Source organism: Erythrolamprus reginae, chromosome 1 (assembly GCF_031021105.1).
Source record: "Erythrolamprus reginae isolate rEryReg1 chromosome 1, rEryReg1.hap1, whole genome shotgun sequence".
Taxonomy (NCBI): Eukaryota; Metazoa; Chordata; class Lepidosauria; order Squamata; family Dipsadidae; genus Erythrolamprus; species Erythrolamprus reginae.
The window spans coordinates 157,501,027-157,525,929 of record NC_091950.1 but is presented as its reverse complement, the minus strand read 5'-3'; the positions used below and the strand labels follow the sequence as shown (position 1 = coordinate 157,525,929).

General features: G+C 42.6%; 1 protein-coding gene across 4 annotated transcripts in view; it reads right to left on the bottom strand.

Moving 5' to 3' along the window:
• SLC15A2 (solute carrier family 15 member 2) overlaps positions 1 to 24,903 on the bottom strand; it is a 112,423-nt gene that overhangs the window by 49,483 nt on the left and 38,037 nt on the right. For all 4 annotated transcript variants that reach the window (XM_070730255.1, XM_070730260.1, XM_070730248.1 and 1 more), the window contains 3 exons: positions 14,984 to 15,074; positions 10,249 to 10,326; positions 588 to 670 (listed from right to left, as the gene is read on the bottom strand). In XM_070730255.1, the coding sequence (XP_070586356.1) occupies positions 588 to 670; positions 10,249 to 10,326; positions 14,984 to 15,074 (252 nt within the window). The remainder of the gene's footprint in view (positions 1 to 587; positions 671 to 10,248; positions 10,327 to 14,983; positions 15,075 to 24,903) is intronic.

The window sequence follows — 24,903 nt, the reverse complement described above, 5'->3', positions numbered from 1 at the left end:
AGGGCTGTCAAACTAGTCAATCACTAGTCACGCCCACACGCCATTTAGCAAAGGGGGGGGGAGTTGCAATACGTTGCATGACGCCACATATGAATTTGACACCCCTGCTCAAGATCACCTCTCTGATTCTCTGCTGATACACCTATCATTTTAAATAAATACTAAAGATGGCAAATGATAATAAATGAACTTTAAAACAAATATCATAAAAGTCTTAAAATACATGCCCAAACTCTTTCATATCAATTAGAATGGAATGCAACTTCTAAGGCATACTAGAACATTTGCAGACAATAAAGAAATACAATTGCTTCTGGGTTTAAAAAGCGTTTTCATTCTTGTATAAATGTATAAAGCCATAATCAGCAAGTTGTTTCGCTCAGTTCTCAGAACCTTAATCCTATCATTATTTTTCAGGTGTATGTCCTGTTGGCTTTAGTAGGCAAAGGAATGTATAGGATTTCATTGCAAAAGCAATGAGCATTTTGTTCAATATGATTGTGTTTTTAATCCTAAAACATGTGACCATGCAATAGAAAGTATTTTCTTTTTACATTTTATACATAAAAAAGGAAAGCAGTACTTACTGCAATGCACTTGCAAACTTTTAGCAAGATATTTCCTTGCGGTGGAGTTTTTTTGTAAAGTCTGTTTCCAGTGATAAACACAACTAGAAAGAAAAGGTAATTTCAGTATAGAAATAGTATATAATTTATATAACAATAAATTACCGGTAGCAATTAAGTAATTCTTCCACAAGGGGGGGCAATGATTTTCACTTGTCTTCTATCTGCTATCCTCCGTGATTTCCTGCCTCAAAAATCTTTTTCCTGTTCTAAATACAGGTAATCCTTGATTTACAACAGTTCATTTAGTGACTGTTCAAAGTTACAACAGCAGTGAAAATGTGACTTATGACTATTTTTCACACTTATGACCAGTGTTCCCTCTAATTTTTTGGGGGGCTGGACGGAAAAGTATAGTGTCTGAGCGGCAGTCCCTTCGGGACTGGGCGGCACATACATACATACATACATACATACATACATACATACATAAATACATACATACATACATACATACATACACAAACAAACAAACAAACAAACAAACAAATAACCCACCCTGTTTTGCCTCAGAGAATTTCAAAATAAAATACTGTACTGTGTGTCTATAACAGTGAGCTCATAATAGGGCAACTCTATCAATATCAAAATGCCACTTAAATAGTTGAGCTAGTTTCAAACTATATTTTGATTTTCTTTCTCTCTTCCTTACTCCCATTCTTTTTCTTTCTCTTTTCCTTCCTCTCTTTTTTCTATCTGTTTCTCTCTCTTCCTCTCTTCCTCTCTCTCTCCTTCCCTCTCACTCTTTCCCTCTCGGCTTCTGGGCAGGTTTGGAAAACTCTGAGTTGATGATGGATGATCTCTGGCGGGCCCGGGACAGGGGTTTATCCTCTGTCCTGGTGCTCCTTGACCTCTCAGCGGCTTTCGATACCATCGACCATGGTATCCTTCTGCACCGGCTGGAGGGGTTGGGGGTGGGAGGCACTGTTCTCCAGTGGTTCTCCTCCTACCTCTCTGGCCGGTCACAGTCGGTGTTAGTGGGCGGTCAGAGGTCGGCTCCTAGGTTTCTCCCTTGTGGGGTGCCTCAGGCGTCGGTCCTCTCCCCCCTGCTATTCAACATCGACATGAAACCGCTGGGCAAGATCATCCAAGGACATGGGGTGAGGTATCATCAATATGCGGATGATACCCAGTTTTACATCTCCACCCCATGCCCAGTCAACGAAGCAGTGGAAGTGATGTGCCGGTGCCTGGAGGCTGTTGGGGCCTGGATGGGTGTCAACAGACTCAAGCTCAACCCGGATAAGACGGAGTGGCTGTGGGTTTTGCCTCCCAAGGACAATCCCATCTGTCCATCCATTACCCTGGGGGGGAATTATTGACCCCCTCAGAGAGGGCCCGCAACTTGGGCGTCCTCCTCGATCCACAGCTCACATTAGAAAACCATCTCTCAGCTGTGGCGAGGGGGGCGTTTGCCCAGGTTCGCCTGGTGCACCGGTTGCGGCCCTATCTGGACCGGGACTCATTGCTCACAGTCACTCATGCCCTCATCACCTCGAGGTTCGACTACTGTAATGCTCTCTACATGGGGCTACCTTTCAAAAGTGTTCGGAAACTTCAGATCGTGCAGAATGCAGCTGCGAGAGCAGTCATGGGCTTACCCAGGTATGCCCATGTTTCACCATCACTCCGCAGTCTGCATTGGCTGCCGATCAGTTTCCGGTCACAATTCAAAGTGTTGGTTATGACCTTTAAAGCCCTTCATGGCATCGGACCAGAATATCTCCGAGACCGCCTTCTGCCTCACGAATCCCAGTGACCGATTAGGTCCCACAGAGTGTGCCTTCTCCGGGTCCCGTCAACTAAACAATGTCGGTTGGCGGGCCCCAGGTTAAGAGCCTTCTCTGTGGCGGCACCGACTCTCTGGAACCAACTCCCCCCGGAGATCAGAACTGCCCCTACTCTTCCTGCCTTCCGTAAACTTCTCAAAACCCACCTTTGCCGTCAGGCATGGGGAAACTAAACATCTCCCCCTGGGCCGGCGGAATTTATACATGGTATGCTTGTGTGTGTGTATGTTAGTATAGGGTTTTTTAAAACTTTTAATATTTTAATTAATTGGATTATGTATTGGATTGTTTTTCACTTGTTGTGAGCCGCCCCAAGTCTTCGGAGAGGGGCGGCATACAAATCCAAATAATAAATGATGATTTTTAAGTGAGCAATTGCTCACTGCTCAGCTTAGAGGGAACTATGCTTATGACCATTGTGGTATCCCCATGGCCACGTGATCAAAATTCGGCAACCTGGCAACTGACTCATATTTATGACAATTGCCGAGTCCTGGGGTGATGGGATTATGTTTTGCTACCTCCTTACAAGCAAAGTCAATGGGGAAGCCACATTCATTTAACAACTGCATTACCAATGCAGTGATTCACTTAACAACTGTGGAAGAAAAGATCTTAAAATGGGGCAAAATTCACTTGACCGATGTTTCACTTAGCAACAGAAATATTGGACTCAATTGTGGTTGTAAGTCGAGGACTATTTGTATTTCTTTCCCTTAGTAAGTATTCAACACAATATTAGAAAGAACTAATAAAGGCATGTTCAGGTTTATACTGAGTTATTTGAAATCCTATAGTGCAGTGTTTTTCAACCAGTGTGCCGTGGCACACTAGTGTGCCGCGAGACATGGTCAGGTGTGCCGCGAAGCTCAGAGAGAGAAAGAAAACAAGAGAAAGAAAGAGAAAGAAAGAACAAGAGAGAGAAAGAAAACAAGAGAGAAAGCAAGCAAGAGAGAGAAAGAAAGCAAGAGAGAAAGAGAGAGAGAAAGAGAGAAAGAGAGAAAGAAAGAGAGAGAAAGAGAGAGAGAGAGAGAGAGAGAGAGAGAGAGAGAAAGACATACAGGAAAGTAGGGAGGGAGAGAGAAAGAGCAAAAAAAGGAAAGAAGGAAGAGAGAAAGAAAGAGGGATGGAGAGAGAGAGAAAAAAGAGGGAGAGAAAGAGGGAGAGAGAAATAGAGCGAAAGGGAGGAAGAGAGAGAATTGTTTTGTCCAAACTTTTTTTAGCCCCCCCCCCCCAATGTGCCCCATGGTTTTGTAAATGTAAAAAATGTGCCGAGGCTCAAAAAAGGTTGAAAATCACTGCTATAGTGTACACCCACTCCATTACCACTGAAAGATTGCCTTATTTACCAATTTATTTGTCTATTTATTTATGTGCTTGCTTGATAGTGGTTATTTACCACCCCAATCCAATAAAAACTATTTCACTAATTGGTAGACTTTTAAAAAGGAACGACAGCATTTGCTAGCAACGTTTCCCTTGACTATTTCTATGTTCTACTCATCAGATGACATCCAATTAAAAATAATACTAAGCGCAAAGCAGATGTCTTACTAAATAGGGAGCTTTGGGGCATTTGAAAGATGGGGAAGGGAGAGAAATGGCAATAACATTTCTACAACATAAGCAACTCTCCGCTGCTAACACCGCTAAGCCATCTATCAACTGGCAAAACCCTTTTTCCGGTGCAAAACGTATAGTTTGATAGAAACACGGAGATGCTGAAAACTGCTCAGATTAATCATTACACATTCTTTCTACAGTACTTTTCTCCAAAACGATCAGAATCAATCCTCAAAGGTATATCCAAAGGATCAATGTTGCTGTTACTATTAGTACCATTGGTTAAAGTTGCATTTATCATTTTCATATGATGTTTGTGGGGGGAGTATCAATGAACAATCTGAAACTTCATGAAGGGGTTGACGAGGCAGCTCTTCAGAAATTCAGAATAATACAGTCTGGAAAGCAGTCTGGAAAGTTAGAAAACAGATCTAACATTTTGTGACTACAAAGAATATACTTTGGAACTTTATGTCAACTCAGACAAAAGAAGGCTTGAGGTGTTTTTTCCCTGGAGGCCATTTTAGAAGGATTTCATAGTGGACATGTGGGCTTTCTAGAAGCTCAAATGTTGTAACTTTAGCAGCTGTTTTTTAAAATAGGAAAATATACAGAGGACACTGGATGAATATCCGCCATGACAGAGAAGAGAAACTTGCAACTCGGAGATAACACAGATAGCAAGCCACAGTTGGCACCAGCAACTTTGTTGCTAAACGAAATGGTTGCAAAATAAAACTGCTACTTTGCGTATGATGTTACTTCACCTTTCCTTCCTTAAACCAACTTTATTAAGAAAAATTACATGGCTGCTCAACTCAAAGTGACTCCGGGTGGGTTATAGAGAGAAGATCATAATCTATGAAGGTCAAAAATGTGAGGATCAGCTGTAAAGTTACTTCTTCATCACCGTTGTAATTGTGAACTCTTGCTCAACTAAAGCAACTTGTTTGTCTCTGAAAAGACACAATATGGTCTATAACAGTAATGGTGAGTGCCCAAACTGGAAGGTTCATACACGCGTGCCAGAGAAACAGAAACTGGGCAGCACACATGTACCCCTTGGAAACTGACAACCAGCTGCCTGGCATACATGCATGAATCTGAAACCCGATGACCAGCTGGCTGAGCTGGGGCGACAGTGTGCATGCCCACTGTTGTGTCCAGAGGACAGTTAAGCCTTGTATCCGCCCCATATTCCTTGGGCGGGAGAATACCGTAATGTGATTGGTTGGCTGAGCCTGGCAGCCGGGTATATATATAGCTGCCAGGCACGGCCATGTTGTCTATTGTTTATTCCTGTAACCGTTATCTTCATTAATAAAAGAACAGTTGTTTACCACAAGAGTGGAGTCCTTCATCCAGCAAGGATCCAACATTTGGCGACGAGGAAACAAAGGTAACCCAAGGAAAACCCCACTGAGTTTTCCCTGCTGCTTGGGCCAACGGATTCCTCCACCGCCCACATTACCCCACTGCCACGCTGCTGCCGCGCTGAGAGAACCCCCCCGTATCTTCACCGCTGGTGGCCACCAGACCTTGCTGCCACAGTGCCCCTGAGAGAACCGCCGCCAACGCTACTGCCGTGCCGCAGGGCTCGGCGGCCGAGGGAAACCCCCCTGGGTCTTCCCTGCCACCCACGCTGCTGCCGCGGTGACGGAAATCCCTCCATCTTTGCCGCCGAGCTCTCCCAGCTTCTCGGCGGCCACCTGACCATCTCTGCCACGCGAGGGAATCACCGTCATTGTTGCTGCTGCGCCGCCCAGCCCCTCTGCAGCTTGGCAGCAAGGGAAAGCCTGCAGGACCTTTTTTGGCAGCCCACGTGACTGCCGCCGCCACCACCGAGCCCGTCAGCTGCTCGGCGGCCCGGAAATCCCCGCAGGACTGTCCCAGCCGCCCACGGCGGCCGCCGTAGCTGCCGCCGAGCCCCTCACCTGCTCGGCGGCCAGGGAAACCCACACCGGACTTTTTCAGCTGCCCACGCGGCCGCCGATGCTGCCGCCAAGCCCCTCAGCTGCTCGATGGCCAGGGAAACCCCCTGACATTGCTAGGCGGCCACCTGAGTTCTGCTCTTCTGCTGCCTCTGTTGCCTCCTCAACACCGCTGGGGAACCACATACCTGTTAGGGCCACGCCTGGCTGCCATTGATCACCAATATGGTGAACCACAGTGCTTTTCCTGCTTCCTTTGACCCGTTTGACCCCAGCAATGACACTTGGGAAAGTTTCCTGGACCGTTTTGAATGCTACCTAAAAGCGCAAGATCTTAATGAATTATCTGAAGCTCGCCGTACTGCTTGTTTTTTGAATGCCTGTGACAAACCCATGTTTCGCATGGCACGTGCCCTCGTGGCACCACAGGTGGTTTACAAGGTTCCATGGGACGAGATGATGGACAAACTTAAAAAACATTATGCTCCCGCTCCATCTTTCATTTCATGCCGTTTTCATTTCCGTCGCCGCATCCAGACAGAGGGGGAGTCGATCACTCAATACGTGGCTGCCCTCCGGGATGCAGCGAGAGACTGTGACTTCAACGGAGAGGGCTCTACATGCCACCTCTGGCACACATGTCATAGGGTCGCCATTACAGGTCCATAATATTCTTTTGTGGACAAATCACAGGAGACCGAGATGACTATTGCCTGTATGTCATGATTTTTAAAGGCTGATAAGTCTTCAGGGCCAACTCTGCCATTAGGCCACTTCTGACAGTGGATAAACCTAGGTACCCATGAATACTGCGTAGGTTGTAGTATACTACGTATGTTGTCGGAATGAATTATTAAACAGAATGAGAATTTGCCCTGAAAATGAGACAGCTGTGGCAAAAGAAGATAGCAAGCTGTTTTCAGCAGACGTTTTCATTTTCACCTTTCTCAGCTGTCCCTGGACTCACTCTGAGCTTATTTGCTTATGTGATTCAACTTTATCTTGCTGACCACAGGCCTCACTTCTGCATAGTGAAAAAGAAGCACAAATAACAGCTTAACTAAGTGTCAGCATAAAAGGAGTGAAAAGGAGGAAATTCTCTCCCAGACCAATTCACACTCTTCTTGGCTTCCTATGTGGAGCTGAGCAACCAGAGTACAAACTTTCATGAAGGACAATTAAGTACAGGTAATCCTTGATTTACAACAGTTCATTTAGTGACTATTTGAAATGAAAATGGCCGTGAAAAGGGGACTTATGGAAAGAGATGTAGGGTTTTATTTATTATGGTTTTAACCAAGTATTTTAAATTATATTCAATGTTGTTTTTTTGTTGGAACTGCCCAGAGTCCTTCGGGAGTTGGGCTAAATATAAGTTAAATCAATAAATAAATAAATAAATAAATAAATCATTGGCTGCCGACCAGTTTCCGGTCACAATTCAAAGTGTTGGTCATGACCTTTAAAGCCCTACATGGCATTGGACCAGAGTACCTCCAGAACCGCCTGCTATCGCACAAATCCCAGCGGCCGATAAGGTCCCACAGAGTTGGCCTTCTCCGGGTCCCTTTGACTAAACAATGTCGTCTGGCAGGCCCCAGGTGAAGAGCCTTCTCTGTGGTGGCCCTGGCCCTCTGGAATCAACTCCCCCCAGAGATTAGAACTGCTCCCACCCTCCTTGTCTTCTGCAAACTGCTTAAGACCCACCTATACCACCAGGCATGGGGGATTTGAGACATCTTTCCCCCAGGCTTATTATAATTTATGTTTGGTTTGTATGTGCTTTTTGGTTTTTAATTATGATAGGGTTTTTAGTTTTTTAATATTAGATTTGTGCCATTATAATATTGTTTTTATCGTTGTTGTGAGCCGCCCCGAGTCTTCGGAGAGGGGGGGCATACAAATCTAATAAATAATAATAATAATAATAATAATTATTATTATTATTATTATTATTATTATTATTATTAAATAAATAAATAATGACAATTTTTCACACTTATGACCATTACAGCATCTCCAGGGTCACATGGTCAAAATTCAGATGCTTGGGAACTAACTCCTATTTATGACGGTTACAGTGTTCCGGGATCAGGTGATCACCTTTCGCAACCTTGTCACAGGCAAAGTTAATGGAAAATACAAATTCATTTTACAACCATGTTGCCCATTTAATAAATGCAGCAATTCGTTTAACAACCGTGGCAAGAAAGGTTGTAAAATGGGGCAAAACTCACATTAACAAATGTTTCACTTGGCAATGGAAATTTTGGGCTCAATTGTGGTCATAATTTGAGAACTACCCATATTAGCAGAGAATAGCTAGGTAGAAGATGGGGAATCTAGCGACTTCCTCTCCCAGCTAATGCCTGATTAGAAGCACTGATTTGGTTTCCATATAGATTAAGGTGCTGGAGTAGATAGGGCAATGATGACAAACCTTTTTGGCACAAAGTGCCCAGACCAGAAGGCATGCATGCGCCAGAGCACCAGAAACCAATAACTAACTGGCCGGCATGCATGTGTGCCTCAGAAAGCCAACAACCAGCTAGCCGAGCTGGGTTGGCAGCCCTCATGCCTACAGAGTGGGCTCCGCATGCCACCTCTGGCATGCATGCCATAAGTTCACCATCACAGACATAGGGCCTTAAGTGGCATGAAAGTAAGGGACCAGACCCAGCTTTAGGCATGATCAAGCTTTGACCAAGTTCATCCTTGGTGGAAGCATCCCAATTCTAGAACTTGCCATTTGCCATTTACTGGGTAGCAGGTAGAATCTGACACCGAATACAGCTCACCTGGTACTGCTTCCTAAATGATGCAACTTCACTTCCATTGTGCTAGGATTGGCACTAGCCAGGTACCTATGTAGACTCAGAACTCCCCTGCTGAGACATAATGTATCTCAGGTCTGTCATTAGCAATAACACGAATTCCCTGCTAGGGCATTTGACGTTCAAGAGCTGGCAGGAGAAATGAAGTCTCTCCAAGCTCCGGCACACAAAGCTGAAAACCACCTTCCGAGCAGTTTGTCATGCACTGCAGTTCAGCAGAAAGTAAAACCACTCGGTTTTCCAAGAGAAACATTGGCATGGGGGCCACAGGTGTATGGAGCTGATCCAGGAATGGCGCAGACTTTTTGAAAAGAAGTGCTCAACGTGAGGTCATGGATGGGTGAAAAATGAGTTCTTTAACAGAGACAAAGAGAGCATGTTTTTTTTTTTTTTTACAAAAAACTAAATAAACTGTATCATATCTACTGTAATTAGAACTGGAAAACCCCCGGTGGGAAATTGTTTCCAAGCTGTGTAAGTCAGAGATCAGCCTTTTATTTCCCTATGGGATTTTTGTTTTGTTTTGTCTTTGGCCTCAAAAAGACTGGCTTGGAAGGCTGCATGAGCTACGGGATGATCTGGTGATACATCATAAAGATTAGCGACACAATAATTCTCACAATGGAAGAATGGAAGGTAAAGGTGATGCAATCGGGAGAGATGGCAACACCGACTGTTTTAATTAAAGAGAAGAACGTGTCTGCTTGGAAACCACTCCTGGACACTTTGCTCAAAATTGAAAACTGGAACTTTGATATTAAGTTTGGGGGATTAGAATGATTTTGTTGTTCTTGAAATGTTTAGAAATGTAAATCAACAGGCTGAGGTTGTAACTTTTGTGTATTCTACTGTGCTGAAAAAAGTTGGAAAATACTACTTTTTCTCTTTTTTGCTTTTTTCCCCTTCCTTCCTTCTTTCCTTCCTTCCTCTTTTTTCCTCCCTCCCTTCCTTCTTTCTTTCTTCACCCCTCTTCCTTCTTTTACCTTTCTAACTTTTGTTTCTTTCTGTATTATTATTTGATAAAAACTTTACTAAAACTCTAAAATAAAAAGATATACCCTAAAGACAAAAGGTTGGACTTTTTTCATCTATGAGAGCACTCAGGGGTATATTTTCACTGAAATAGGTTCATTTATGCCCGTTTGGGGAGCAAAAATAAGCTGTTATCCCAGATCTGTTTTGAAGGTGCCAATAAAAGCAGGCCGCTTGGGGTGTGTTTGAAATGTGTGGTTGCTCGTGGGGACTAAATATTTTACAGATCTGTAGAAAGCCCTCTTCAGAATGGAAACTATCGGGCTTCTATTGAACTTCCTTGCTGTTTGAAAACAAAGAGCTTCTGGGCTCCTTATTTCTGCCTTGCAATTCCAGTGCAGGAGAACCAAAGAAAGGGAGCTCTGTGGAGGGTGAGGGTAGGCAGGTGTCACATAGATTTCCTTCCTTGGTGCATAAAAGAAACATCATCTCTTTTAAGTTGTTTGCAGGACCAGTGACCATTGCTACTCACCAAGAGCTACAACCATTAAAGCAGCAGGAACCCCAAAGGCCAGAGCGTAGCAGTCTCCTCCGAAACATTGCACACCCCCTAAAGGAAATGAGAAACAAGTTGTTCTTTTAATACATTAAGATTGTTCCATCCTTTCCCTCCACTGCTATATTGTACAAAGAAGAAGTGTCTGGAGATCCGAATGTATGATGCACAGTGAACACTTTGACACTCAACTATCAATCCACCCAGGGTGGGCTTCAAAAAATTTAGCAATGAGTTCTCTGCCCAGCTGCTGGATGATGGTGGTAATGGTGGGTATGGTCTAGTTGGCCTCCTGCACCATGGTGGGGAAGGTGTTTTTGCCCTCTCTGGACTCCACAGGCTTTTTTCAAACAGCCTCCCCAGGCTCCAGAGGCCCCTGGAGGGCAGAAAAAGGCCTGTTTCCAGCCTTCCTGAAGTTCTGGCAGGCCGGTATTTTCTCCCTCCCAAGCCTCTATGCATGCCCTGCACTTACCTGCATCCAAAATGGGATGCCTGAGGATTCCTGGGAATGGAGGGGAAGGGTGATGGGAGCCAGCCAGGAGTGATATTTGGGGGGGGTTTCCTCTGAACTGCACAGAATCTTAGCTAGAGGTTCTTCCAAACCCCTATGAAACCCCAGCAGCTCCCCTGAATCTACTGCTGTGCAACTGGAACTGATTTCATCTTTGACCATACCAAGTGGCATCTTGAATTTAATTTTTTTTACTTTTATGGAACCTGTTGTAAATATTCGTGATTTAAAGATTCTGGCTGTTGAGCCTGCACCATACAGTGATTGGTCTCATTCTAGACAATGATGAAACCGCATACAGACAGGAAGTTGAACAACTAGCCTCGTGGTGCGACCGGAACAATTTAGGACTAAACACACTGAAAATCATAGAAATTGTGATACAGTTTAGGAGAAACCCTCCCATCCTACCACCTCTCACAATATAGACAACACAGTATCAACAGTAGAGACCTTCAAATTTCTAGGTTCTGTCTATCATGAGCCGCCCCGAGTCTGCAGAGAGGGGCGGCATACAAATTTAATAAATAAATAAATAAATATTTCAAGACCTAAAATGGTCACCTAACATCAAAAACGTCATCCAAAAAGCGTAACAAAGAATGTTCTTTCTGCACCAACTCAGGAAGCTCAAACTGCCCAAGGAGCTGCTGATACAGTTCTACAGAGGAATCATTGAGTCTGTCATCTGCACCTCTATAACTGTCTGGTTAGGTTCTGCACTGCAACCCAAAAACACTGACACAGACTTCAGAGGATAGTCAGAACTGCAGAAAAAAAAATTGCTGCCAACCTGCCTTACATTGACCTGTATACTGCAAGAGTCAAAAAGAGGGCAGTGAAAATATTTACTGACCCCTCGCATCCTCGGAAGGATGGAAGGCTAAGTCAGAATCAAACTCCTGGAAATGAGAAGCGTGTTAGCCTGAAATACTGCAATGTAACCACAGTTCTTGCCATGTTGTCAGCAAATTGGATTCTTGCATTATAAGGAGACCCTGACAAAATATGTAATAATAATAATAATAACAACAACAATAATAATAATAATAATAATAATAATAATAATAATAATAATTTATTAGATTTGTATGCTGCCCCTCTCCGAAGACTCGGGGTGGTGTAATTAAGTAAAATCTGAGAACAGGAAAAAAAATTCTCAGACTAAGCAGCCAGACCACGATTAAGAGAATTGGAATCCTAATTCTTTGGTCACCTGACAATAGGTTACAAATCCACTCTGAATATTTATTATGATAAGATCAAACCCAGGGGAGAGCAAGTGCTTCTCTTTGACACCTACTCTATCCGCATCTTCCTGCTGGTGGATCTCCATTTTGAAAATCCTGATACCCTGTTTCCCCGATAGTAAGACACCCCCGATTGTAAGACGTATCGGGGGTTTCAGGGGGGTTGGCTAATATAAGCCGTACCCCGAAAGTAAGACATATGTCTTACTTTCGGGGAAACACGGGGGTATTGCCGGGGGGGAGCCCGATGACGTCGCTTCCAAGCTCCCCGCGCACCCCTCGCCTTCGCCTCGCCGCGGCGCCACCGCCTCTTCCCCGGCTTGGCAAAGCGAAGGACGGTGCTGGTCCGAAGCGATCCGAGCAGGCCGCGGCTTGCAGCGAAGGTGCTTGTCCCAGCAACCGAGTCCTGCCGAAGCTCGGCTGCAAGCGGCCAGCAAGGCCGACCAGCTCCGAGGCGAGCGGCCAGAGCTGCGCCCTCCTTCGCCCGCCTCCTTTCCGGCAGGCAGGTGGGGCTGCCCAACTGCACAGAGCGGCTCCTCCCCTCCAGACACACGCTTCCCCGACACGCGTCTGTAGCTCCACGCGTGCACGCCGCTTGGAGCCCTGAGGTTGAACTTGGAAAAGGGCTCACGAGGCTCCTGTCCCGCGGCTGCCCTTCTGGACTCTGGGGAGATGCCTTCGGGAACGCGACCCTTTCAATTTTTTTCCAATGTAAGACATACCCCGAAAGTAAGACGTAGTGGGGCTTTTGGGGGTAAAAAGAAAGTAAGACACTGTCTTACTTTCGGGGAAACACGGTATCTCATATGAAGCAAGACTTAGACCAATAACTTTTGAAAGATGCAATACAATTCTGCAATTATTGGAACACAGGGCAGGGAAAGGAGACAAGAAATTAGGCTGTGGGGAAAATGACAACCAAATTTGAGCCAACATTAAGACTCTGCTTGATCCAAAAGCTACACAATTTTGTTTGTTGGAAGGCTTACCTAATAGCAGCACTGGGTGCATGGGTATACTGTACTTTACTAAAAGGATTTGTGAGGTGGAATAGGGGAAAGAAAAGCTAATTAGGCTTTGAAGTTGGAGCCTGTTTTGCAAGCTACAACAGAGAAAATGGCCTGAAAATAATCCCACACGCTGGCCTTTGCTTTTTGTGGTATCGTACAATACATGCATGCGCGTGCACACATCCAGGCTGAATTGAGGCATATTCTTCACAAAGCTTGTTTTTTACCACACACCCATTAAATATTATGCAGAACAGAAAGTAGTAGAAATAAAAACAAAATCCTGACGCAGCTGCACAACCAACCGGGTAGAATATTGCTAATAAAATATTGATCACGATTACTGTGTAGCATCTCTGTCTGAAGTTCACTTTTATGCCTGATATGAGTTTATTTATTTTTCTTTCCAGAAGATGAGCCAGATTTTTTACAGTCAAAGCAGGAAGTGTTCTGCTCTACAAACAGATTACTTCTGATCTACAGCAGGAGATATTTGAAGCTGCTCGGCACTAAAACCTGAAAGGTCACGTACAACTGCCAAATTTCTGAGAAAATAAGGGTCGTTTTGTTTTTGTTTTAAGGAGACTTTTAAAACTCCCATGTCTTCATTCCACTCCAAAATATGCCACTGTTTTTATTTTTCCTAACAATGATCTATGTAGATGTAAGAAGCCTGTGGCGCTTTCCTCTCATAATGTGTGGAGGAAAAGCCAATCCTCATAATGTGTGGCGCAAAAGCCAATGGCTCTGTTTTTTCTACTGCATGCTAGAACAAACACAAAAGACTAGTCGGTCCTCAGATTCCAGCCTGCTGTTAAAGAGGTTCACAGAAAAAATAATTAAAAAATACACATGTTGTTGAACTGCTCTGTGAAATATGAAGGCAAGTTTTATTCTTGGGATTTTAGAGCATGTACATACTATGTTCATCTATAGTTGGTTGCTGCTAAGAGAAGTGCCTGGTAAGGTCTGTATTGTTTTCCTAAGGTTGATGAAAGAGGAAGAAGACAAGTATAACAATCAAAATGCCAAGGTTCCAGTGGCAATCATTCCCTTTGCAAATTACACTGGTCAACACAAACACACACAAAATCACCAGCAAAATTACGGTGTGTGTTTTATGGCGTTTGATGTGCTGATTCCAAAAATATGCTTAGTTTTGCTCTATCACATAAAGTATCTGATATAGAAGCATTTTTGTTATTACACTATTTCTGATATGTAGATTACTGTTTTCTTTCTCGCCAGTATATTTCTTATACCTTATAATAATGATGCTGCTCCATGGAAACTATACCTGCTGCAGAAAAACTATATACATTTTTGAAATCAGATCAAAAAAATGATTCAAAAAAGTAGAAGGTCAACTGAGATGATTACAAAAAATATATTTTTAAATATTTCCTATACCTTATATAATGATGCTGCTTTGTGGAAATTATACCTGCTACAGAAAAACTATATACATTTTTGAAATCAGAACAAAAAAATGATTCAAAAAAATACAAGATCAACTGTGATGATTACAAAAAATATTTTTGTAGACCTGTGTTATAGAAGTTGTATGTTTTTTTAAATTAAAAATAAACTTTATTTATAAACAAAACACATGCAACAAGACAAGCAAAACATTTTTAAAAAGTTGTATGTTGATGTTGAATATATTCCAAAATTATGATTTTTTAAAAATTGCTCTTCTTTGGAAACAATGAGGGATAATTGCGATGACCTAGTGAAGCTATTTCAAAAGAGCATTTAATTTATTTACTCAGAGGAGAAGTTAGAAGAAGTTAGAAAGCAGATGGGCGTCATGGGGATGCATCTAATCATTATGAGCTCAAACATTTATGAAAACATCTGTGGCATTTTAGTTGATCTTCTTTCCCGAGGGTGAATTTTAAATTCCATTATCCATGGTCATTGTATACTATAATACTGACCTCTTAGCACAGGAGTAAGAAAAGTGGAGATCAAGCTTCCTGCATTGATGGCAAGATAGAAAACAGAGAAGAACTTGTTTCTTTCCTGGGCCTAAAACAAGACAAGATCACATCAGTCGGATATTATAGCACAGCTTAAAAGATAAGCATGGGTTTCATAAAAAAAGGATTCCAACAATCCCACTGAATTATGGTAATAATATGAAATACTGACATAATATCTTAAAAATTGATATACATTTTTTAAAATGATCATGAGGTTACATTTTTAAATACATACACACACATACACACACACATACAGAAGTAACTAGGAGCAATGCTGCAGGGTGAATGGATTTGCAAGGAGAATAATAGCCATTCATTCAACGCATGATTTTTAATTGAACCAGTCTAACCTGTCAGTCCTTGAGAACTCATTATATCTTCATAAATATGGTAATAAGAAAAAAAAAATCAACTCTTACTAGGAAACTGTAATTGATAAGACATCACCAACCACAGCTGCAATCTCTTGAATAGTGGACTGGTTATTTTGAATCAATAACATCTCATTCATAAATCCATTTGCATGGAATTGTTAGTTCATTTATTTCAGTGGAACTTATAAAAACAAGCACTATTTTTGCCAGATTCATTCAAGGGATTAATTTGTTTTTAGTTATACAGTACTATCAGGAGGAAGAAGAAATATTGCTAATGTGTTAATTAACAGTTGGGGTCTGCAACATTAAAAATATTGCACCATATCTGTCCTGCTGGGTGCAGTTGTATTTTATTCCATTTCTATTATATTTCATTATATTGTGTGTAATCATTTTAATTGCTGTATGCAATAGTATTTCATTTTATTATTTTATTTTATTCAATGTATATGTGTTTCAGCTGGTTAGTCAGTAGAACACCAAATTTTATACCCTCTCAGTTCTTATTTTCTTTTCATTTCTGTATCCTCTTTGTGACATTTAAAGCACTTTCGCACAATCGCTGGCATCACCCACAAACCTTCAGGCATTTTTGTACCCCCAACGATACTGCTATCTTTCAATGCTCAGTCTTTTGCATGAACTGACAATGTCCCCACTAGCTGACCAAGGGATGTGTACAAAAAGCATCTGTCAATCAGTTGTCTGCCCTCCAGCTTTATCATTATTTCACTGCAGATGTTTTCATGCAGAAGAGGGAGAAAAAAATACCCCTCTTCACTGTGACTGAAAGCTGCAAAGCTACACCTTTCCATAAGTGAACAAGAAAGAGAAAATCTGCAGAACGAGGCTGCTGGATTTCTTAATAATAAGATATCTGTCTTGGGTCATGTGACCAGGACAGGCGAGCGAGACAGGCTTAGAATGGAATTGTATTCCAAGCCACTGCCCAATTCCTTTCCCATTGATCAGTGGTTCTCAATCTTTCTAATGCCGCAACCCCTTAATACATGTTGTGGTGATCCCCAACCATAAGTCTAGCACCAATTCCCCCTACAGAGCTTTAAGCTGATTGGCAGGAAGGTCAGAGGGACACCCCCACTGTCAACGCCTGATTGGTCAAATTGTAAAAATATGTTCCAAGATGCCAGAATAGAAACTTTAGTTTCTAACACCATGGGAAATTTATCTTTTCCCATGGTCTTAGGCGACCCCTGTGAAATGGTCATTCAACCCCCCAAAGGGTTCCCGACTCCCAGGTTGAGAACCACTGCCATAAATGCATCTCTCCCCCCGGGAATATTTTTCGCTTTGTCTGTTTGCAGAGATTCTCTATCATCCAGATCATAGTTGCCTCAAAAGTGCTTTTTTAGTTTCCCTTCAAAAGGCAACTGGACTGGTTTTTTTCTTAAGGAGAAGGAAGAAAATGTTTTGCTTCTGATTCAAGAAGCCGCATTAGTTCTGCTGGCAGTGCTTGTGCATGGAAGAATAGATATTGACAAGTGAGACTGGATGGTGGGGGGATGGAAGGATCTGATAGGATGGTGGGGGAGGGGGGGAAGAATTTCATTTTATTTTTTGCAATCATCCGGTCATTGGCACTCTTCATCTTTTTCCTCTTTTCTTTTTTTATCATTTCTTATTTTCATCATTTTCTCTTCATCGTTTTTGAACCTGATAGTCTTTTGCTAGTTTCCCCCCCCCCCCCCTTATCAAATTTGGTCCATTTCTGTTTAATTTTAATATTTTATTTATTTATTTATTTTATTTTATTGGATTTGTATGCCGCCCCTCTCCGAGGACTCGGGGCGGCTCACAGAATATATAAAAAACAGAACAATAATATAATCCAATTAGTAATATTAAAAACAATTAAAAGGAGAAGATTAACCTAAAAAATTAACTTATTAACCAAACATTCAGCAATCATATTTAAGGCATTCAGTGGTCAGGGGAAGATCTAAGATCCCCAAGCCTGGCGGCAAAGATGAGTTTTTAAGCTCTTTCTGAAGGCAAGGAGGGCGAATCTCTGGGGGGAGTTGATTCCAGAGGGCCGGGGCTCCCACAGAGAAGGCTCTTCCCCTAGGTCCCGCCAACTGACATTGTTTGGTCGACAGGACCCTAAGGAGGCCAACTCTGCGGGACTTCACCGGTCGCTGGGATTCGTGCGGCAGAAGGCGGTCTCGGAGATAATCTGGTCCTGTGCCATGTAGGGCTTTATAGGTCATAACCAACACTTTGAATTGTGCCCGGAAACTGATCGGTAGCCAATGCAGTCCGTGGAGTGATGGTGAGATGTGGGCATTTCTTGGAAGGCCCAAGACTGCTCGCGCAGCTGCATTTTGGACAAGTTGAAGTTTCCGAAAGTTCTTCAGAGGTAGCTCCATGTAGAGAGCATTGCAGTAGTCGAACCTCGAGGTGATAAGGGCATGAGTGACCGTGAGCAAAGACTCCCTGTCCAAACAGGGCCACACCTGGTGCACCAGGCGAACCCGGGCAAACGCCCCCCTCACCACAGCTGAAAGATGGTGTTCTATCTTTTGATGGACACATACATATTCTGAGGATACATACATGTGCACAGACACACACATATATAAATACACAAATACATACACATACACATACATACACACACACACATATATATATATATATGTGTGTGTGTGTGTGTGTGTGTGTGTCATGTGCGTGTGTTTGTGTGTGTATGCTTGTGCTTGTGTCCATATGTGTGTGTATACTCATACATATAGCATGTTTCCCCTGTCTTAGGACTTATTTTCTGGTTAGGTCTTATTTTTGGGAAAATATGGCATTTAGAACACTAAATAGGGTACTAGCTATACACACACACACACATTCATACATACACACACACACACACACACACATCCAGCATTCTGTTGGGTTGTAAAAAAAAAAAAACATCCATGAAACAAGTCTGACACACCACAGCTCCTTGACTTCAACAGAAGGAAGGAAGATAAGGAGCTGGTAACCTCCCACCCCACTAAAGATCCTTAGTAGTATGGTTTTGAAGATGAAGGAAATGCTATTAAGCCGTTTTCTTTAAATATTTTAATTGGAAATATTGTAATTCCTTGAAGCTTCCTAATTCCATCTTCTTATGCATGGATGGTGCTATTTTAGCTACAAAAGGTTTTACACTCAAAGGGGAGTTTGTTCTAAATGTAAAGGAATGTATGGACAGCAGCCCTTTCATTAATTTCCTTTTGGTCAACTTCAGGATGGAATATGGAATAAAGACCTCTCAGATTGGTCTAACACCTGGCAACTTCAAATATCAACCAACAAATGCTCTACCCTCCACATAGGCAAAAAGAATCCAAACCACACTTATGAACTGAATAAACAAATTCTCACAGCAAACCCACACTCAGTAAAAGACCTTGGAATACTAATATCAAACGACCTAAGTGCTAAAGCCCACTGCAACAATATCGCCAAGAAGGCTTCCAGAGTTGTTAACCTGATCCTACGTAGCTTCTGCTCTGGCAATCTCTCACTACTTACTAGAGCCTACAAAACCTATGCCAGACCCATTCTCGAATACAGCTCATCTGTCTGGAACCCACACCACATCTCAGACATCAACACTCTCGAAAACGTCCAAAGGTACTTCACCAGAAGAGCCCTTCACTTCTCCACTCGCAACAGAATACCTTACGAAAATAGACTAACTATCCTGGATCTTGAAAGCTTAGAACTGCGACGCCTAAAACACGATCTAAGTATTGCCCACAAGATCATATGCTGCAACGTCCTTCCGGTCAATGACTACTTCAGCTTCAACAGCAACAACACAAGAGCACGCAACAGATTCAAACTTAACATCAACCGCTCCAAACTTGACTGTAAAAAATATGACTTTAACAATCGAGTTGTCGAAGCGTGGAACTCATTGCCAGACTCAGTGGTGTCAGCCCCCAGCCCCAAACATTTCTCCCTAAGGCTCTCCACGATTGACCTCTCCAAGTTCCTAAGAGGCCAGTAAGGGGCGTACATAAGTGCACTGATGTGCCTATCGTCCCCTGTCCAATCTTCTTTCCTTATCTCATATCTCATACATTTTCTCTCCTTTCCTCCAACCTCTCTTCTTTCTTACTTTCTATCATTATATATATTACTTAATGTATATTCTCCTTCATATGTATTGTATATTGGACAAAGAATAAATAAATAAAAAATAAATAAATAAATAAATAAATAAAATGTAAACTGTAAGATGAAAGTACTACAGATGGGGAAAAAATGAGTTGGATTTGAACAAGTTGTGATGAAAAATGAATAAGATATTGATTGTGCACCAATAGAATAAACGATGACGAAAATAACAAAATTTTTATGAGGTATCTCATCTTATAATACAGATCAATTCAGCAGCACAGTTGAGGAAGGACAGTTCGAATGATTTACTTAGTAAATTTAGAAAGAATCGGAAAGCAAGGCCAAATGACTTATTCTTATTTTTCCACATGGAAGATATTCCTTGTCTGTATGAAGATGAATAGAATTACCTAATTATTTAAATAGCATAGAGGAATTAAATAACCATTGTGGTTTATCACACTAGAAACAGAAACCCATTGACATTGTAAAATGGTTTGAATTATATTAATGCATGATGGTTTCTAATACATAGAAAAGATCTGATTACTAGGCAATGTGTAAGTGGATTGCTTTATATGCCCTGCTCATTCCTGAAAAGAAAATATGGTTTTCATACCACTCACGTTTTTTGATCATCTTGGAAATGGGGAAAATTAAAGAAATTGTTATGCTAATCCATGCATGCAAAAAAAATGGGGAGGAACAGAAGAAATGGAGAGTTAAGAAAATCGTCTCATTACAGGTCAGTGACAATTTTGGGGTGGAGGCATTCCTTCAGACTAAAGCCTACCAATAGGTAAATATATAATCCTTAAATAGGATCCACATACATTTTATTTTAATAATGAAACGATGCAGAATAAAATGAAAATGACATGCCTATCAACTAACTGGGACAGGCAGGGGAGGTTGCAATGGGTTTGTGCAGGCTCAGGCAGACCCATAGCTAATGTTATGGCCAGTTGAACAAACCATTAAATCCCACCCCTGGCTGGCCCCACCCCACCCACCTCTCCCCTCCCAGGAGTCTCCACGGGGCCGGTTTTGGATATGAGGTAAGTGCAGAGCCCACACAGAGGTCCACGGGAGGGCAAAAACTCCCAGACGTTTCGGAAGTCCTAAAATGGGCCCATTTACAGCTTCCAGAGGGCCCCCAGAACCTGGGAAAGGAAGGCTCAAGGAAAGCCTTTGGAGCCTAGGAAGATGAAAATGATCCCCCTGCCATCGTAGTGCAGTAGGCCACGCCTACCATGGCCACGCCCACCCACCAACTGGGCAGAGAACCCATTGCTGAATTTTTTGAAGCCCACCCCTGGCGTATGAGAGGATCATGAGAGTTAATTTTCACACAGTCACTGAAAAACAAAGTTGGAAATCTGATTATTGTGAAAACAAGGTAGAAATGGAAAACGACCCCTTTGTTCACAAAGGTGGGCCCCAATAGTTTACGTGGGGTAGGAAGAAGAAAGAGGTGGAAAAGAATTTGAAGACGGAATAAAGACTGTCAAGATATCCTTGTTTGTCATTGAGCCAAGGATCGTTAGGCAAGGCTGCTTTCTTGACAAGGCATCAGCTGGGATGTGCTTCATTTCGAATTTGAATCTTCTGAAGTATTGCATCCAGTAAATAATCTTTGTAAATAGTCTTTGTAAATCATCATCAAAATTGTATACGCAGTAAAGAAGCCATCCTGAAATCAGCTGGCTCATAGTAATGAAAGATGGAGAAAGAACCCTATGCTATTAGTTCTCTGGTCTTCATGGGATTGTTATTCTTGTCAGAGGTCACCCAGCGGGCAGGACTATATCCAAGCAGATAAGTTTACAAGAATTCAGAACTGCTGATAGCAGAGTAATTTTGAAAAATAATCCTAATTTTGCAAATCTCAAATTGTTCTGCTACTAGGTTTATTTATTTATTTAATTTATTTATTATTTAGATTTGTATGCCGCCCCTCTCCGCGAACTCGGGGCGGCTCACAACAAGGCATAAACAAATCGTACAAATCCAAATAGATTCAAATAAATTTAAATATTTAAAAAGTTTAAAAAGAACCCCAATATACTAACAAGCACACACACAAACATACCATACATAAATTGTACATGCCCGGGGGAGATGTTTCAGTTCCCCCATGCCTGACGGCAAAGGTGGGTTTTTAGAACTTTACGGAAGGCAGGGAGGGTAGGGGCAGTTCTAATCTCCGGGGGGAGTTGGTTCCAGAGAGTCGGGGCCGCCACAGAGAAGGCTCTTCCCCTGGGGCCCACCAACCGACATTGTTTAGTTGACGGGACCCGGAGAAGGCCCACTCTGTGGGACCTAATGGGTCGCTGGGATTCGTGCGGCAGGAGGCGGTCTCGGAGGTATTCTGCTCCAATGCCATGAAGGGCTTTAAAGGTCATAACCAACACTTTGAATTGTGACCGGAAATTGATTGGCAACCAATGCAGACTGCGGAGTGATGGCGAAACATGGGCATACCTAGGTAAGCCCATGACTGCTCTCGCAGCTGCATTCTGCACGATCTGAAGTTTCCGAACACTTTTCAAAAGTAGCCCCATGTAGAGAGCATTACAGTAGTCGAACCTCAAGGTGATGAGGGCATGAGTGACTGTGAGCAATGAGTCCCGGTCCAGATAGGGCCGCAGCTGGTGCACCAGGCGAACCTGGGCAAACGCCCCCCTTGCCACAGCTGAGAGATGGTTTTCTAATGTGAGCTGTGGATCGAGGAGGACGCCCAAGTTGCGGACCCTCTCCGAGGGGGTCAATAATTCCCCCCCCAGGGTAATGGACGGACAGATGGAATTGTCCTTGGGAGGCAGGACCCACAGCCACTCCATCTTATCTGGGTTGAGTTTGAGTCTGTTGACACCCATCCAGGCCCCAACAGCCTCCAGACACCGGCACATCACTTCCACTGCTTCGTTTATGCCTCTTATTCCCCAAAACCACTGAAATCTTGCAGATTGCTCTGTGTACTATAGGCAATTTTATATTTTAGTTACTAATCTTTTTTATCTATAGTATTTCAGGAGTACAAAGTAGAACTGATCAGCAAAAGGTTGAAGAAGTACCTGCTTTCTTGTGACATGAACTGACTCAATATTTGTTGTGGTTAGCTCTGGCCCAGCTCCTGCCCCAAGGACTGTGGATGTGGGGGAGACATCCACATGCTGCAGGCCTGTTTTGCTCCCGGTGGAATCTGCTGATGAAGGCTCCTCTGACCAAGAAGACATGAGTGACAGGGAGGAGGAGAGTGGGGCAGAGAAGCTCAGAAGGAGATCAATTATCTAGCTACTCCTTGGATTCGGAACAAGAGTTAATGATACAGCCACGCATTTGGAGAGTGATGCATAGGCAGCAACAACTGAGAGATTATTATCAAAGAAAATGAGGCCACCTGTGATTGGGTGGGGCTGTGGTAATTAGTGAGGCTGTGGGTTTGGTCATTGTGGAGGATTATCTGATCATTGTGTTTCGTGCCTGCCTGCTGACTTCGACCTTTGTGTACTGATTTTTCCCCGCTTTGAAACTAAACCAGAGCAAAGTATGTTTCACTTTGTGAAAGAAGAAGGACTGTGAATTGCCTCACAGCTGCAAGCTAAGTATCTCAGAACTGATAAGGGTCTTGTACAAATTACCAGTTTGTTTGGAGATGAGTGCTCTTTGCTATACCAAAAGAGGGCTTGGTTTATTTGGATTTTCGGTATAAAGAACATTGTTTTGAATTTTCAAACGTGTGTGTGTCTGAAATTTGTATCTGTGAATTTTCGGGAGGATTCTACAAGAGAGCTCGACAGAACAAATATTACTTTCTTACTCAAATTCTTTTCTCTTCCTGCTCCACTCACTACCTAGATACAATCACCAGGTATGGCCTCTAGAATCCCTTTCTGTTGTTCCGCTAGCAGGTTCCTTCACTGGATGATCTTAGAAAGAAACCAAACGGTTCTTATTAAAGGGGGTTTGTTGCTACTTCTACTCTTACTGAATAGCTTTTACAACTATTTTTATGTTACTATATTAACGGACTGCTTTCATTACAATCACTGTCTTCAATGTCATACTCGGGGGATGAGTGTTACAAGACTGGAACCAAAACGGGGTCATTAGGTAACAAGTGTAAGCTATTAGCTTGCACAGAGGAATGCTGGCATCGGCAAAAAGCAATTATTTCTTTAAGGCCGGGTGAAAAAAAGCCATCAAAATGTAGAGTAAGCATATTCAGCAGCTATGAATGCCATTTGACAATAAGCAATGAGAGACTGGAGGGGCAGGGGTAGAATGCTCTCCCTGTTCTTTGCTGGAAAATGTGATTGATTTGATCTCAAAAACCTAGAGCAAGAGACTGTCATTAGAAAACAAGGCTAAATTGCCACATTTTACTGCTGCTCTCACTTGTTCATCTAAAATACCAAGCAATACTTCTGCAGTTTGCAGAAGTATAATTGGCTATACAGCCTGACTTTGTCCAAAAGAGATGAGATGAGAACAGTTGGGAACGGAGATCCCCCAAATTACACTAATTTCCTTTTGGAAAAGCAAAATAAGTTTGCTAAGTGTAGTGTGGCAGTGTTTTCTACTAAAAGCTCAATCCCGTCCCCTAGCTCAAATATAGAAAAAAGCTGTCAGAGGTATAAACCATAATTGGGTGTATACTGAAACTTTGGTGCCTAACTAAATATAGAAAGTATAATTTAGTTTTATTTGGTTTGGGATTTACTAATTATATGTGCATGAAGAAATAGACATGTATAGGAAATGAAAATAAACTGAAGAACTCTAAAAAGTATTTGTCTCATTGTGATTCTCTGATGCTAGGAAGCAAATACAACTGCTAATATCTTTTTCCAGAATCTGGGTGGCTTCAACATTATACTCATAGTTCACCTATCCTTTAGCCCAGAGGTGTCAAACTCATGTCATCATGGCGGTGTCACGAAAAGTATAGGGACTTTTTTCCCCTTTGCAAAACCCGGCGTGGGTGTGGCCAGCGTATGACATATCTGGACCACAGGTCAGGAGTTTGACAGCCCTAATTTAGCTCTTCCAGGTAGATGATGCCCAAAAGGAGTTCAGAGAAGAGCAACAAAGATGATTAGGGGACTGGAGGCTAAAACATATGAAGAACGGTTGCAGGAACTGGGCATGGCTGGTTTAATGAAAAGAAGGACCAAGGGAGACATGATAACAGTGTTCCAATATCTCAGGGAGTGCCACAGAGAAGAAGGAGTCAAGCTATTCTCCAAAGCACCTGAGGGTAGAACAGGAAGCAATGGGTGGAAGCTAAACAAGGAGAGAAGTAACTTAGAACTAAGGAGATATTTCCTGACAGTTAGAACAATTAATCAGTGGAACAGTTTG